General features: G+C 47.9%; 1 protein-coding gene across 2 annotated transcripts in view; it reads right to left on the bottom strand.

Moving 5' to 3' along the window:
- MYOM3 (myomesin 3) overlaps positions 1–17476 on the bottom strand; it is a 54926-nt gene that overhangs the window by 18069 nt on the left and 19381 nt on the right. For both annotated transcript variants that reach the window (XM_029619598.1, XM_029619600.1), the window contains 14 exons: positions 16913–17054; positions 16058–16257; positions 15571–15624; positions 13861–13988; positions 12275–12458; positions 11455–11629; positions 10398–10519; positions 7539–7729; positions 6871–6997; positions 5165–5343; positions 3921–4035; positions 2889–3045; positions 2067–2173; positions 624–668 (listed from right to left, as the gene is read on the bottom strand). In XM_029619598.1, the coding sequence (XP_029475458.1) occupies positions 624–668; positions 2067–2173; positions 2889–3045; positions 3921–4035; positions 5165–5343; positions 6871–6997; positions 7539–7729; positions 10398–10519; positions 11455–11629; positions 12275–12458; positions 13861–13988; positions 15571–15624; positions 16058–16257; positions 16913–17054 (1926 nt within the window). The remainder of the gene's footprint in view (positions 1–623; positions 669–2066; positions 2174–2888; positions 3046–3920; positions 4036–5164; positions 5344–6870; positions 6998–7538; positions 7730–10397; positions 10520–11454; positions 11630–12274; positions 12459–13860; positions 13989–15570; positions 15625–16057; positions 16258–16912; positions 17055–17476) is intronic.

The following is a 17476-nucleotide window of genomic DNA, read 5'->3' as shown; positions in this document are numbered from 1 at the left end:
ACCGGAGGAGGGGGTAACGGGTGCAACCTAGGAAGGGGTTGGAGAGGGTGGTTTCTCCGAAGCAAGCCTGGGCAGGAAGAGGTGCGCTCTGTCACGGCATCACCGCCCCCTGGCCCAACCCTTTCCCGGTGTAGCAGCACCATCTCCGGTCCAAAATCTCCTCTGGCACCCTGCACTTTCTCCTGCAACCAATGCCATCCAGGCTTCGTTTCCCGCAGACCTGCAACCCTGATGTTATCCCTGCACTGCAGGAGGGATCACCCGGCTGATCCCTAGGGCGTGTCCTGCCCAGGCTGAGGACCAGCGGAAACCTTAAACTCCTTCGGCCTTCGTGATGCCAGGAACTCCTTACAGTGGAAGGCTTCTGGGAAGAGGAAGGCTGTTCTGTGGGAGCTGGTAGGGTGGCCGCCAAACCCCAGGCTGATGCAACCCTGGTTTCAACCGATTTCACTGCATGGATTCCTGGTTCCGACTTTCTTGGGGAAATCAGAGCCACAGCTCCATCCATGTGCTGGGGACTAGGACCGGAGCAGCCAGCTCGGTTGACCTGGAGCAAGGCGGCGACCCTAGAAGCTGATCAAGTCTGAACATGTGCCGTAGCTATAATGAGAAATTCTCCTTACGTGGGTGTCTTATTTCGTGACTGCGCTTCAGCAGGTCTTTCAGCTCTGTAACGAAAAGAAAAGAAAAAAAAAAATCACCGAGGTTAAAATTGCAGAGAAAATGTAGAAGAAAAGTTGTCAATCCTGCAGGTGGGGGAGGGCTGTGTGTAACGGGCTGAGGTCCTGCCTCTGCCACTCTCTGCCACCTTGGGCAAGTGAAATTATCGCCCCTGTGCCGCAGGGGCTCACCTTGACTGTATGCTCTTCAGGGAAGGGAGACAGCATAGAAATGCACACGAGAAAAATCAAACGCTTGCAATGGTTTCTTCTTGGAGAAGAGGATGATCGGACCCTGGGCTCCTTCCCTTTATCCGGCTAACTACAGAAGAACTTGCACGTTCTTAGACCAAAAACATTTAAAAAGCAGCCTTAGAGAAGTGGAGTTCTCCTGCAGCCAGGATGGCCTGGGCTAAGGGTGCCACTGGCAGAATTTACCAGATACTCCAGTGATTTGAGAGGCAAACTCCCCGCCACCCTTCCCGACAACGCTCCGTAACAGTAGTTAGAGAACCTCCAGGACCACCCAAGTCAGTCTGGTGTTCAGGATATCTGCAATGAATGTGCTGCCCCCGTCGTGCACCTGCTGCATCTCAGGCACGTTCACCACCAGCATCCCGAACGCCGGCCTGAACAGGGGTGCCCATCTGAGATCCTCAAGGACCGCCAGCCACTGGGGTTTTCAGGAAACCCCCCCCGATAAATATGCATGGGATAGATCTGCAAGCAACTGAGGCCGGGCGCCTGCAAACCCCTCTCTCGCGCGTTCACTAGGGATATCCTGAAGACCAGACTAGTTTGTGCCCCTCAGATAGCAAGACTCAAAGCGGGCAGACTCGGGAGTAACATCAGTAACTATTTGTCCATGGAAAGGGTGGTGGATGCATGGAAAGACCACCCCCGTCCCGGGGGGAGGTGGTAGAGTCAAGGGATAAGCACCGAGGACCCTCACTGGGGCTACGGCAGTGTAACAGGAGAGGAAAATGGAGCGGTCTGGCCTGGTGCTTTCTGCTGTCTTCCGTCTTATTATCTTCTTTTATCGTTCCTCTTTTTATTACACTTCACCTTAGCTCTCAAAGTGAAATTGTGTCCTGCTTTCCTCTCTGCCACCAATATATAAACTTTACAATGATATTTGTAGGTTTTAATTTAATCCCTATTACAAGGACTCACGCACTAGGAACATCATCGTACAATTTAATAATTTAACATCCTCCCCATAGTGCTTCTCTCTGAAAGGCAAACTGTGCCATTGAGAGATATGAAACTCCAGTGAAACGGGTGAGAATGGATAAACAGCACATCTGAGCAATAAAGTGACCCAAATACAAGACAGGGACGTCATCGCGGCTCTCGGCAGAGAATATTACATGGGTTAACATCTGCTATACAAATCGTACGTCATACCTTCTTCTGTCAGTGTGCGGCTGGCAGAGACACCATCTGTATTGGGCACCACCACCGAATATGTCCCCAGATCCTCTTCCGATGGCCTGGTCAGTCTGACCTTAGATCTGGGGAAGACAGGTAAAAAAAAAACAAACACCAGTTTGGCTATGTGAAGGATAGAGCCCTTATGTGTCCCTCTACAGGGCTGTGTACATCTAGTAGTGCTACAGAAATAGTGCTAGTAGTTTAGAGAGAAGAGCCAGAAATCAGAAAGAAAAGGCAGTGCAACGGGGGGGTGACCACTGGGGGTGGGAAGGGGTGTGCTCTCTGTTTATGGCCACAGGAGCATGGATGAAGGGCCCTGCAGGTGGACATCCCGGAGCACCTTCACAGCTCTGAGGGTTGTGCCGACCCCTCTGAAGAGGACGCTTGGCCGCAGGAGAACTTTCCCCGGTGCGGCAGCAGAAGACTGGAGGCGCGAGCACGGAACTGCTTAGGACAATCTGAAAATGTTTAGCATTTTTCCAGCTCAGTGTCTGAAGGGTTGTTTGCCTCCAACTTCCCTGCCTTCTTCTCCGAGTCTCTTTTGTTATTCTCCACGCCCCAGGGATGGTGCAAGAGTATTCGGTGTCCTAAGCAGCCTCTCCCTCCCCACCCACAGCTCCTGCATGCTTCGGCCGCCATTGGCCTCTGGGCCTTCTCCCGCGAGTTTTCCACCCCCAAGCTGTGGCCCTCGTTCACCGAAAGGAAGCAGCGGCCCTGGCGCTCTCGGCCATTTCTTATTCGCCCCAACCCTCTTCCCTCCCCGCAGCCTGACAGTCGCACGCTTGGCAAATTCACTTGTTTCCTTCGTTTATGATTTCGGTTCGCTCGGCGTCTAGAGCGGCTTCGTAATCTTTGTTCCAGATAAACTGAGGATCGTCCAAGGGTTCGGGGTTCTCGAAAGCCAAGTAGATGAAGCCCTCCTCGTCCACGCCCACTTCTATTTCATTTGTGCCTGGGAAGAAATAATACTTATTTGTTAGGATTTATTTTCCGCTCCAAAGCGGGGTATGGCAGCTTCATTTGGATAAATAAAATAAAGAGGGGTGCAGTATTATAGGTGGGTAAAACAATAGAGGTACGGTGCCATCGTTAGGAAAACAAGGACGCAATAACATGCAATAAACATGTGAGCAATCAGGCACGGGGTAAACAAAGTAAATACACAGATATCTATCTCTGCCTTAAAGGGAGCACCAACGTAATAAGAATGTGCCCAGGGCTCTCGTCCTTATCTGCCTCGTATTCCATGACAGCTCTACAGCACAGTTTCAATTAAAACTGAAGCTCGCCGTGGTCTTAACTAACAGGTTTCTGGGCCGGCCTGGTGATTTTCTAGTAATGCCGGGCACTACCGTGCAGAAGACCCGGGTTTGATCCATCAGAGACGGCTGGGGCTGCAGATGGAGCATTCACAGCCCATCTTGGGGGAGGCCACGTACGCTGTGCAACCATCAACAGCAGCTGGGTAGCCTTTGGGAGCGCATGCAGCAGGCTGCAGAGAGAGCTGCAGCCTGGACAGTCACTGCAATGGCTAAGTTAGGTGGGGAGTTTGCGCAGTTCATATGAAGACTGATGGTGCCATAGGCCCAGCAGAGGCCATTTCCAAATGAGCTAGAAAGCCAAAGGAGCAGCAGGAAGGTGCCACTAAGGTTGGAATTTAGCAACAATCGTCCACATACTGAAAAAAACAAACATTCTTTGAGATTTTCTGTTAGTTATGGGAACACCTTTTCCTTCCCTTTGAAATGGCCAAGCCAGAAGAGGGAGGCAAGGCCTATCTTTCTGTGTAGCCCCCAAGCCCTCCCCTCTACTGTTAGTATTATGCACCTGGTTTGGTTTCAGCTATCACAGGATCCGAGGGAACAGAAGGTGCTCCGGTGCCGGCTTTATTCACTGCGCTCACCCGGAACACATAGGACTTCCCTTTCTCCAGCTCGGATACCTACAAATGCCAACAGAAAGATTACACCCCAAGAAGCTAACAAATAGCTTTCTCAGCAACCATTTCGGTGACAGCTGCTCACGAGGTAGAGCAGGACGGGGTGGGGAATTCTCCTGCCTCCGGAAGCCGCAGCTTCTCGTTCACCTTGCTCCGCACCTTCAAACCCTGTCTCAGAGCCTCCATTATTCACAAAGAGTTTTGCTAAGCCCTGAGCTCCCTCTTCACCTCACCCCTCACCTACCGCCTTAGCTTTATTCTAGGGGTGTGCAGACGTTTTAAATCGACATAGGAAACAAAATGTCCTCGATGTTTCCTATCATTTCTAATATGAAACAGCAGAAAAAAAAACTTTCATTTTGCTGAAATGCAGAAACACAACCTGTGTCATTTAATCTCATTGCTACTTTGTCAAGACACTTATTTGTCTGATCACGCCTTATCACATACCATAATGTCTTCCTTCTCATTGTGTCATATAAATAAAGAGTTTAAAAAAAAATGCAGAAACAGCAAAATGAAACAAAAGCTTTTCCCATGCATTGCTTTCCTGTACCCAGGGAACCTTGTATGTCACTGCTGTCTTCAGCAGATCCTTTGTGCTGTCCTATAACTTCCCGTGCCCGTCTGTCTGTTGGATTGCCTGTTGCTCTGTCCCTTTTCCTTGCCTGTCTCTCTACAACGCCACAGTCTATATGTGATGATATGGAGGGGCAGGCGAGCCACTCTGCCTTCTACAAATTAACCTCATGTCTGAAATGGAGCCACTGCCTCTATAAAGCAGTGATACTGGCCAAATTATTCCTGTCATCCACTTTCCTGTTTCTTGGCACTGCTGATTCTCACTTGGATCCTATTCCTAGGTCTCGTTCCCTTTATACCTTCCTACGTTTCACTTTTTGTACTTAAACACTTTCTCAGATAATATAATTGGCCATAAGGCTCTCTAAAAGGCCGTGTTCCCACTCTCCTTGTCAGGTAGGATACCTGCACGGGATTCTGATGAGAGCCAGCGCACCAGAAGCAGGATCTATTTAAACCTCACAGGTGCTTTCTTTACATAAATTTGAACTTTGTGAAAACAAAACAAAAAAAGAACAGTATGGCTGCAGTGGATATCTACGGCCCACACCCTCATATGCGTGGTCCCTGTCGGCTGCTTGTTGAGAGTCTTCCACTGGTCCGATCCCTCTTCGCTGATCTCTACGTAATAGCCCGTGACTGGGCTGGCTCCTGTATACAATGGGGGCTGCCAGTGGAGCATCAGGGTGGAGTCTCGCACTTCGGTGAACGTCACATCGTAGGGTGGACCTACGCCAAGGCAAATCATTGGACAATCAGCGGTGATAACTAAGGCACTTTTTATCCCCGTCTGAGCACGCCCTGGGTACGTTAATAGGTGCCACACGTGGCTCTCCTCTAGCTCCTTCCGCCATGCACAAGAGTCACGCTTCCTGCCTCATGCAACATGTTTGGGGGAGGGGGTGTCAGAGGGTTTTGGGTCAAGGTCATCGGGCCATTGCGAGGAGGGGGGGGTAGTAATTTTCAAAACTGAGAGCCTGGGGCAAAGTCCGGCGATGCTCCTGGGTGTCTATGCTCTTAACTTCCAAAAGGGAAAAATACGAGCAAACTTTCCTTTGGAAAATGGACCCAGGCAAAAAAAATGCATCCATGTTTTCTGTGGATACGTTTCCCTGGAAAGTAACACACGCAAATCTGAAAATGTGATCTACATGCGTTATTTCCATCCCTATGGTCTGCCCACATTTTCCTCAGTGGTGTTGACCCCTGCGTGCACTTTTAGCCAAATAAGGGCTGGGTCATTTTCAGCTGGCCAGGTACCCGGACAAATGACTTTTTAAAGTTGCCTCCTCTATACTTCCAGATCTGGATGCGATTCAGTCGCTGTTTGCCTCAGCTTAACTTCCACCTGGATTTTGGAATGCATTGCTCTACTCTCCCTGAAAAAAACAAGGACTACAAGTCCCAGAATGCAATGAAATATGATTTAAAAAACCCCCAAAACCTATCAGGAATCTGTTGCCTATTCTCAGGGCAACAGATTCCTGATAGGGTGACACATTGGCACCCGCACCCCTCTCCCCACCACCACTGATAGGTGCTCCAGGTGGGTGCCTGTTTTGCCTGCCCCTTGCAGCCACCTGGATCACCTATCAGTGGTGGTGGTGGGGAGGGGGTGCGGGTGCCAATGTGTCACCACTCTGAGCAGCAGGCTGGATGCAGCATCACCCCCCGGCTATCTGGGGCACTGTTACATCCTTCATAACCTGCAGCCATGTGTAAGAAACACCACCACGCCTGCAGTGTAGGCGAGAAATACTAATGGATGCAAAGCAGGTTTCGTTTGCACGGGAAACATCAAAATTAAATCTAATAGCAGCTGCTCCCAGACACAGCTAGAAAGCCATAAAAATACACGCAAGCATATTTCTGCAAAGACCACAATACTAAGCCACGCACTGAGGTGTGCAGTCCTCCAGCTCCGAAAGGACAATTGCATTTAGTTAGGAAGTAAATATATTTCCATTGGACAAAGATTAAATGCACAGAAAGTGCTCACCCCTGGGAATAACTGGAGTGCTCTGAGCTTCTTTTTTTTTTGTTTGTTTTTGTGTGTGAGGCTCTCAGAAGACTCCAGGTTATTGCTGAGAAGCTAACTTAGGCTCACTACATCTACAGAGTCCCACTTCATTCAGAGAAAATTAAACTACATCTCCCAAAATGCAGAGGGGCAAGCCCAGACCTGGTGCAGCCCTGTTCCCGGTGACCTGAAGAAGCCATCTGGTACTTTTGCTGTGGCCATGAACTTTCTCTCACCTGGCTGGGGCATCGTCCATTCCTCACACTTAAAGAATTCGCTGGGCTCAGACATCTTTCCTAGGCCAGCAATGTTCAGGGCACGGGCCTGGAACTGGTAGAAATGCCCTTCGCTTAGATTGCTTACCTTTAAGATCAGAAAAAGACAGAATTTGTTACATACAAAATCCCCCAACAGATTCCTAATATCAATCCAAAAGATCAGAATTTTATGGTGACCCACAAAATCCAGTAAGCAATGATAGGATTATTCTGGGAACTTTTTTTGTGAATTTTAGAAAGAGTTAGGTGTGCAGATGGGGGTGTGAAGGGATGTGGTGAAATTCTATCAGTCCACGGCACAGACCCAGATACCTACAGGATCAACCACATTCTCTAAACACTTATGCTGCCTTTCCATTCTGTCTCGTATCCATGAAAGACCTTTCAGACAAGCGGACTGCGGTTCCCCGATCTCATGACTGCTCAGGAGCTAAACTGGATCTGTCTGAGCAGTGCCACAGAAGACGCTGTGCACGGCTCGGCGATGGGCACTTTTCTCTTTAAGCCAGTTCTTAACCCATGCACCGGGAGGTGGGAACGGGAGGGGGGAGGGGTGCTCGGGCGCAGTGCCGTCCGATTTCACTGCACCTTCACCGGATGCTAAAGGCGAGGTGCTGGCCCCTTACTTTGCAAACTCGCTGAGGAATAGCCTTGATATTATTGACGCCGTGCCATTCAGCCTCCGATGAGTCATGCTGATCCAAGAAGTAGCCCAGGATTTCTCTGCCAGCGGTGAACTTGGGAGCTTTCCAGCCGATGACCATTTCGGTCTTTCCACAGTTCAGCAGAGCAAAGTCGTACGGCGGTGATGGACAATCTGTGTTCAGAAACATACAGGCCAACAGGTGAAGAATAACGTTTGGTGAGAAGAGGAGGGAACATGAACTGGCTCTGAGCTAGGCTAATCTTTTAGGAGCTAACCAGTTTTGATTCACAAAAAAACCAAAAGTCTTCTAAAGAGGGTGCTTGGCGAGCTGTAATTAAGAGTTACTGTCCTGAAGCATGGGCAAGAGCAGTTATTGTGGTGGTTTAGCCTGATGAGAAAGAGCTATCACTTTTAGAAAAATAAATGGAAAGATAGCAAAAGTATCTGGCAGGTTTCAGCTCAGAGAATGCCCTCTGCATCTTGTGGCCGACAGGTTACAAATAGGTTTACCTCCTGATGCAACAAGCTAATGCATGAGCAGGTCAAACGGTGCAGTGCGCTGGCTGGAAAATGTGCACACAAACAAATCCGAGTGAAAATGTGCACTCAAGCACAGGCTGAATGCACGTTCTAAACTCAGGGGAGTGAGGAAGTCTCTTCGCCATGATCTATGCACGTTCTAAACTCAGGGGAGTGAGGAAGTCTCTCCACCATGATCTAAACTCAGGGGAGTGAGGAAGTCTCTCCACCATGATCTATGCACATTCTAAACTCAGGGGAGTGAGGAAGTCTCTCCGCCATGATCTAAACTCAGGGGAGTGAGGAAGTCTCTCCACCATGATCTATGCACATTCTAAACTCAGGGGAGTGAGGAGGTCTCTCCACCATGATCTATGCACGTTCTAAACTCAGGGGAGTGAGGAGGTCTCTCCACCATGATCTAAACTCAGGGGAGTGAGGAAGTCTCTCCACCATGATCTATGCACGTTCTAAACTCAGGGGAGTGAGGAAGTCTCTCCACCATGATCTAAACTCAGGGGAGTGAGGAAGTCTCTCCACCATGATCTATGCACATTCTAAACTCAGGGGAGTGAGGAGGTCTCTCAACCATAATCTTTGCACACAAACTCATGATTCATGCGCACAAAAATGCTTTCAGTGCAGACAGCGTGTTTTCTGCTCATAAATCCCAATTACGGGTCCCAGTGCTGGAATTTCAGCTTCTGCCCTTAGACTGACACAAGTGCTGGAAATCTTACTCCACACCTCTGACCAGGAGGAAAATTCCCAGCGCTAAGGAAACCTGAGTTAAGCCAGCGCCCAGCTCTGCATTGGGAGGGAAATGTTTAATCCCTTGGTTTGCAAGAGATTTCCAGGTGAGGATGCACAGTTCTAGGTGCACATTTTTTGTGTACAAAACTCCTTGCTGCACTGGGAGTAACAGTTGCGCACAATGAATGTGCACACAACTGAGGGTAAAATCATGCACTCTGCTGAACGCACCTTATTGCATCGCCCTTACTGTGTGCTGGGGCTCCAAAGGGACCTCAAAATAGGCGATGACTGAGCTGCAACCCTTTCAGCAGTAAATACTTTGTTTTGCTTTTCCAGGATGCACTAGACACATCCTCCTAATTATTAGTTAACATGCAAAAACAAATAAAAATGATTTGGTGAATGAAATAATTATTTGATCGATTTTTATTGAGGCCTGTTTTATGTGTACTAAATGTCCTGCAAAGAATGCATATTCCTGCAGCGCCATCTGGTGGCATTCCATGAGACATGCTTTATTGGGATCGTGAATTACAGAACAAGGCATATGGTCCCCGGAGGCCTGGCAGGTTGCTTCCTAAATGCTGTTTGCAATCTGAGAGGATATTGTAAAGCAGAAGACTAATACACAAGCAAACACTGTGTAATGAGACATAAGCCTTATTAAAGCAGAAGTACTGTCTGGGTTGCTCATTTCTTGACTCTCTGTTCCTCTTTTGGTTTCATGCGTAGGCCACCTGGGCAACCCATTTTTTGATGGAAAGGAGATTCTGGCATAATGGGTCAGGACATGAGGCTAGGGGCAAGGAAGACACAGGCTTTACCAAACGGGTGGTGGAGTCAGGGAACAGCTTCCCACTGGAAGCGACAGGGTAGAAAAAACATTTGTATGCAGAAGGCCTGAGAGCAAGAATAGAGAGCAGAGTAACATTAGAGAGTAGTTAGGGTCTCTGGTATTGCAATGGATAAGGGAAATGGACAGATTTACAGGTCTTTGCAATTTTCATCTACTGTTCTATTTTAACGTCTGCGCTAAACCATTCTGTTTTTTCTTCTTAATGCATTTTATTTTTATTTCTTGCACTTTTACAGTTTTTTTTCTTAATTTTAGTTGTGCACTTATGTGTTACGGTGACAGGACTGCTTTGCAGACCTTTCTTTACTGAGTTCACACCCTAGTTATTGGTGCTGCGTTTTGATATTACGTGGATCAGTGCGATGTCTGCATGCAGCTCTGGAAGGATTAGACACATAATGCCCCGATTCACATGCAGACACTAGCACCTTAGCTGGATTAGAATAAAACTCAGAATAAAAAAAAGGGCGTTACCATGATTTGGTTTGCTCTGACTGACCAACAGAACTGTCTAAAAAAAAAAAAATCTCATTGGTCGCTTGCACTGTGCTGACTGTTCAGAAGACCCTCAGAAGTGAATGAGTTTGTGGTCTGGCTGCATCACTGCGGCTCTTTTCTGGTGGGCGGGCTGGCGCATGTGCGGGTTTCTGGTCCCTGTAACAGGAAGGGGCAAGCTGCTCGCCCAGCAGGGCCCGAGGAGTTACTTACAGATGGCTTCGTTGACAACCATCGGCGTGGATTCCGGAGACCGCGAGCCGATGCCAGCTTCGTTGACAGCCCTCACGCAGAACGCATACTCCTTCCCCGTCTGCAGCCCCGGGACGGTGAATCTGCAAGAGACACGGGTTCCATTGGAGGTGGAGAGGTGGCAGCCTGGCCCAGTTGTGCTTTGGTCTTGCTGCACGCGGGGGACTCGTAGCTGCATTTTCTCTAAGAGAATTAGGAGCTACCAGTTCATCGGTGCAATGAGGAGAGGAAAGCAGGACTGGATCAGCCTCTCTTTGCAGACCAAGTTGTGACAATCACTATCCCTGCTGATTTTTACAGTCTGGCAGGATGAAATGCACCAGGAAATCCGGATTCCGGACTGTGCTCCCTAAACCCGCTACCAAATTTCTCTCTCTTTTTTTTTTTTTTACCTCCTGGTAGATTTTGCAGATCACAAAATCTGAAATCACAAAAAAAGAAAACTGGACCGTGCGGGTAAGATAACAACCCCCGTCTCCCCCCAGAAGCCTTCTGCTGAGTGTACTGGGGTTATCTTCATTGCTTCATTCATGCAAATTCTCTGACCCTCATTTCTTTTTTCATTTCGATTCTGCTTTCTCAAGCGGCGGAACTCATATTCCAGTTTTCTCAACAGAAAAAAGCGGAACTTTGATTTCAGGATGCTCTGAAAGTGACAGCTACAGAACGGGACCCGATGGACCTGGTGATGTGCCGGAGGGGGAGCCCCTCCTCATCTTATTTTATAACATGAAGTGCCTTGCTGAGCAGAGCTGGCGAGAGCCCCTCCGGTGAGACTGGCCTAGCCCCGCTGGCTTGCCGTTACATTCTTCACATAAAGAGTGTGTCATTGGCCCCAGTCCACTGGACAGGAACCCACCTCATGAACCCACCTCGACGCAGGGGGGGGTCACTGCTGTTATGCTCGATACTGCAGTGTCTAGAAGTGGTCCCCGGGGAGGAGGCACCGATCCGATGCACCCCATGCTGTGCCTACTGCCTGGATAAAACACAGGACAGGCAGGTTTCCTGCGCTCACCTGGTGTCCGTGACTGGTTTGTTGTTGACCGTCTGCCACTCGGTCTCGCCAGACTCGCGGCTGTAAACGTAGTAGCCAAGCAGCTCGTGCTCGTCCTCCACCTTGTCCCATTCCACCACGGCAGAGGTCTTGGTGTCTCTGTAGGCTACCACGTGCTCAGGAGGAGGCGGAACAGCTGAAATGGCAAATGAAGTTGAATGTGCTCACGCCCAGCTTGCAGTCCTGCAGGTCGGACTGCAGATTTCGTAAAGAGTTCATAGAAAACACATCAGCCATTAATTACAGATGAGATCAGCCAGCGTGTGGGAAAACTCGGCATGAGACCTGTCATACAGGAGAGCAGGCTCGGAGGTGCCTGCGCCGAGACTCACAGTGCTCAACTGGCTGCCAATTATTTTGACCTCTGGTGAGCGAAGATCATAAAAGCAGATACCCGTGAGATATCTGACAAACCCCCGCAAAAGATACCTAAATGCATGCAGGGGAAGAGCTAGCAGAGATACTCCACGCCACCCACCTTCCTATAAACACCCAACATATTCATCACCAGCAGGCCTCAGACCTGAATATATTCACTCTTGCTTAAATCTAGACACCCCCCAGCGCTGTCACAGCCATGCAGCTCCAGTTACTTCCTCTGGGGTCAATTTTGGCATTGCTGCACATTTTCTACACTTCGGGAAGACTTGCAGAGCTAGCAAGAAGGTATCCTCTTCTTGTAGCCATCATAAACTGCTTCCCCTTCTCCCCCTCCCCAAAAAACCAGATTATTCCGCTTTCACAAGCTAAAGTAGCAGGTTTGATAGAGGTATAAAATTACCTAGCGTGGCTGTGGGAGAAACGGGCTCGCTGGGCAGCGAGGGAACACTTATTCCGTGCTTGTTCACGGAGCGCACGCGGAAACAGTAAGACTTCCCTTGGATGAGGTCAAAGACGGAGCACCTGGGAGATTCCACAGCAGCCTCCAGATTCACCCTCTGCCAGCTGTCGCTGCCTGCAATGGACTTGGGGGGAGGTGGGGGATGTTAGAAAAGGAAAGGAACCATCTGACTTCCTAGGCAAGGACTAGGCAACAGGGGGTGGACACTTAGATTATTTTGGTTCGATTTGTTTTTCACTTTGTTTGGTTTTCCTTCTTCCATCTTCATTTCGTTTCTGGTTATTTCATTTCGTTTCATTTATTTGAAACGAAATAAACTGAAAAACAAATGAAACAAGACAACAAAAAAAGGAAGGGGCCAGAGAGTCTCCCTTCCCCTTCCAACCAGCGCCGGTGCCATAAAAGTTTGAAGAATGAAGCCGACCCCTCTGCCCCTCATCCTCAGCCCTGCCTGCACCTCCAGCCACGGCTCTTACGACATGGGGGGGGCCTCTGCCTGTCCAGGTCCTTGCGACCCTGTGGTTGGCACCAGTGGGACAGGAGCCCCTGGAGATCACTGACAGATGGGGTGAGATGGGTTGGGGGAGGCTTCAACTTTAAACTTTCTGCAGGGCTGGTGCTGAGTCTTTTTTTTTTTTCCGCTGGGTGGGTGGGGGCTGGGGGCAGGGCTGATGGCTATTTTGGAAAATGAAACTAAAGATAAATGAAACAGGAAATTTCGTTTCACACAAATACACATCCCTACTGGGCAAATTACAGTACACGGTTCTTAGCAATTTTATAGCGCGACCAACTGTTCTGCATTCAGAGAAGTCCCAACTTTTGGGCTAAAGAATTTCAAGTTTTGCATTTGGTCTTGCAAAAACCCAGGGTAATTTTCAAAGGAAAATGTAAATTAAACATTACCGTAGAAGTTTTCAAAAGCCCATTTACTCACATGAAGTGCAGTATATGCAATTCAAAAGGCATATAATGTAGCAATTTTCAAAAGCCTTTGAAAGTTCCTACTACATATCAATAGGTTTTACCCGCATTACGTGCACTTAATGTAAGTGGGCTTTTGAAAGCTGCATGATAGTATGTTACATTAGCCTTATTGGTTCCCTCAATTCAAACTATTTCATTGGGGATTCATGACGTTCATTATTCCTGCCACTCAAGTCCCAAAATATCCTCCATTGCATATCTGCATGTAAATCTAGACCAGTGTTTTCCAACCCTCTCCAGGAGCCATGCCTGACCAGTTAGGGTTTTCAGGATAGCCATACTGAATATGGATACGAGATTTGCATACATATTTCTTTAGGTTACACCTGAGCCTACCCTCTCTGTGGTCTCATACCTTGACCTCTTGAAAAACAGGACACTCACATTCCAAGAACTGATCTAAAATAGCCAGTGAGAGTCAGCCATCCTACAGTAAATCCGATCTTTAAAATCTCTCTCTCTCTATCTAGCAGCAGTCAGTGTTTTCTTTGTTTGTTTTTTTCCTTAAGACTTTTGTGCATGCATATCACCTGCTTTACCTTTTCCATGTAGTAGCTCAGTGGCTCCTTGCCTCTGGGATCTGGTTCGTTCCAGGAAATCACCACGTAATCCTCGCTGATCTCAGAGGCGTGGACATTAGTTGGTGGCAGAGGAATCTTAATGTCTCCTAGTGCAAGCCACAATGAACGATTTCACAATTATATTACAGAAAGCGGAATTAGGAAAAACGATTATCCTACTAAATATTCCATGCAGAGGCCTTCAGCAGGGATTATATTAAATCCCACGGCAAAATACAATTCATATCATCAAATTCATGGCGCCAGATGAGGATGGTCATAAAAGATGTGCACTTTTTTTCCCAAAATATCATATATTAGTGTACAGTGAAATGAGATCAATGAAAAGGACCACAAGAAGGAGCAAAAACCAATAAACAGTAGCGCCTCAACTATCATTTCCAAAGGACACAAAAACACCAAAAAAATGTGTTTCGTTTTGTGTCGTATCCAATCCAAAATAATAGAAAAAAAGACAAAGTTTTGCTTTGTGTTAAACTGGCAAAACAAGAAAAACAGAACAGCAAAACAAAAACTAAATATTTTTCTCCATGCATACCCCTAAAAAACAGACGAGTTGATATCGGTATCAGCCCAGTTAGCATTCATTCTCCAGTACTTGGCTCAGAGAATAGGAAATATTTGTTATTCACGGATATCCTCAGGCACTGGCCACTGAGCAGCATTTTAGATGTTCACAGGGTGAGCAATCAGTTACTTTTTCCGAATTAAATATACCTCTTTTACATTATCATGTACTCGCCTTCTCCATGGCTCCCCTCTATCCCCAGAAGTAGCCAAGTTGGCAAATAATGTCAGAAATTACATCACACGTCCTGCTCTCCAGTTGGTCTATTGGTGTTATATACAGCCTATGCGAGTGCAATGTGACATCATCAACAACATGGATCACCAGGGCATTGCTCCATGCGAACCTTCCAACATGGCCGCCATCACAGAGGACAAGAGGACTGCAGGGAAGGTTCCGGAAGAATGTGAAACATTCTGAAGATAATTTTCAAAGGGATGTAGCTGGGTAACAAGTGCAGTTATCTAGGTAGATTGCCTTGACTGAAAACTGACTGGCAGTCCAGCTAAAAGTAATTGTCAAGTTGCACATTGCATTTACTTTTGGCCTGATTAAACAGAAACATTCCTGTTGTTTTGCACATTTTCCACTGCCCGCAGAAGTAGCAGGTGAAAGAAAACGTACTTGGGTACTTCTTTACCCTCATACCTTAGTTGGCCGTTAGCTACCAGGGCCAGGGTAACAAATGTACCCGAGTACTTAGCAGTAATGTGCATGAAATCACGCCCCCTGTAACCAGAGCAGAGCTCTCAGCTTTCTGTAGAATCAGTGTCGCTAGGGGTGTGCTAGTTATATCGTGTTGTGCCATTTCTAATCTGAAACGGCACGAAAAAAACCAAATTAAATATTTCTGATCTTTTAGCAGCACGCCAAAGCATTTTAACATGCACCGTTTTCAAAATCCGCAAGTTATGAAAAAAAGAGCACACATTAAAAATGAAACAAATGAAATAAACAAAACAAACAATACAGATGGAAAAAGAAAACAAAATAAGCAAAATAAACGAAACGGTGTTTTATGCTGCTTTTCGAGATGGCATGCAGCAGCGCACCCTTTGACTGTGGCATTAAAAAAAAAGAGAGCAGATGTACAGAATTACCTTCCAGTTCATCTTTAGAAATGACAATCTGCTTCCCCTCATCATAAGGGATCACTAGTGATGAAAGAAACCTGAGATTAGCCCTCAGTGTGTTTCCAAAATAATGCCAAGGCAAGAATACTACAGGGAGAATTTGCAGCTGAGGAGGAACGGCTCAAAGGATTTAAGATGAAAACACTGCACCAATGCAGATCAATAAAACCCTGACACCTCCCTGCAGACCCTGCCCTGGGCCAACAATAAATATCCATTAGATTTATAGAGGTTTCATCTGCCACCAGCCAGTTTGATGACGTCCTTGTCCCTCATTCTGATTTTGGCAGGTGAACACATTTTGCTTTTACAAAATACTGAAGGCAGCACGATTTTCCAATCCACCGACGCCGAAACAGCTTTTTGGCAAGAGCCCAGATGACGAGAGGGCGTCATTGATCTGCAGGAGTAACGGCGGCCGTGCCAGCTGCAGTTCTTACAAGTCACAGCGTACCTATGGATCGGCTGCCCTCAGTGGGGTCTCTCATCGTGACGGCCGCGCTGGGCTTGGAAGGGTGGCTGACGCCTGCTTGGTTGACGGCCGTAGCTCGGAACTGGTACGTTTTCCCTTCAGCGAGTCCCGAGACGGGAAACCTGCAGATCTTCACGGGGTGCTCATTGCAGGGCACCCACTCCTCAGTCTCTACGTCTCGCCTGAAACACAAGAGAGACAAGGCAGAGCTCCACGCATGGTTACATCCGATGTGTTTCACGAGGAACCAAGACGGTTAACAGTAATACATAGAAAAGATGAGTCTGGGACCACAGGCGTCCATGCATTTCAGTTTCCCAATTTTCTTTGAAACTTTTAAAACTTACAATGAAGGACTTTGGATATTTAAGGGGGGGGGGGGGAGGGGCTGAAATATGCCATGAATGATGTGGTTGAGAGGAAAGCACATCCCCCTCCATAGCTCCAGCCATTTTCTCCCATGCCAGGGCTCCCAACATTTTCAGCTTGAAGTAAACACCTGAATGAATGTCCACTCCTATTTCTCAGATTTGTAGGGGGTGCCTTGACTCTTCCAAATGTATTTTTTCCTGTGAGCTCTGTCTTCACATCCCTTTTCTCCCCCATGTTTAAATCCTACAAATACCGCAGTGAATTTCTCCCGCTACGTGAGCCGCTGCTTAGAACCAGGGTGAAAGCGCTCTATAGACTTCAGGGCACTGATGCGCCATTTTTCGGGGGGGGGGTTTTTCCCTTGGACTCTGTTCTAAAACCACTGTTGACGTGGACGCGGAACAAGAGAAGCCCCTCAGGAAGAAGGGCCCCCCCCCGCGCGTGTCGCCTTGCAGCGTTACTGACCTCTCGACATAATACCCGAAGACTGGGCTTCCTCTGTCGTCGCTGGGAGGCGTCCAGGAAAGGAGCAGAGAATCTTTGTACACGTCGCGACACTTCACGCTCAGCGGGGCCCCCGGAGCGCCAACCACGGCAGCCGCAGCATCTGGAGCAGAGACAGATCGGGACTGGGTTTGAACCATTTAAAATGAGATCCCAGATTCCCACAGTCACCCGCCAGACTGCAAGCCTTCGCAAACCTGCCCTGGCGACCCCCACACCCCCATCCCCCCTCCAGTCTCAGGCTATTCACAATGAACGAGCATTAAGTTAAATTTACATGTGCTGCAGAGCCAGTATATGCAAATGTATCTCATGCATATTCATCATGGATAGTCTGAAAACCTGACTGGCCGCGAGGGTGGAGTTTGAGACTCCCAGACTGTTATGATTGTAAAGGACGGTAGGACAGTGGGGGAAAAATGGAGTTTTAAACAGATTTATTCCAAGAGATGCGCTGGTACAGATGAACCTGCCCAGGAGAAATGATAAATCACGGTCTGCCTTCTTTTGTAACACATATACCCT

The sequence above is a fragment of the Rhinatrema bivittatum genome, chromosome 11 (genome assembly GCF_901001135.1).
Source record: "Rhinatrema bivittatum chromosome 11, aRhiBiv1.1, whole genome shotgun sequence".
Lineage (NCBI taxonomy): Eukaryota > Metazoa > Chordata > Amphibia > Gymnophiona > Rhinatrematidae > Rhinatrema > Rhinatrema bivittatum.
Note: the sequence above shows the minus strand (reverse complement) of the source record. Positions and strands in the feature narration are given on the sequence as shown.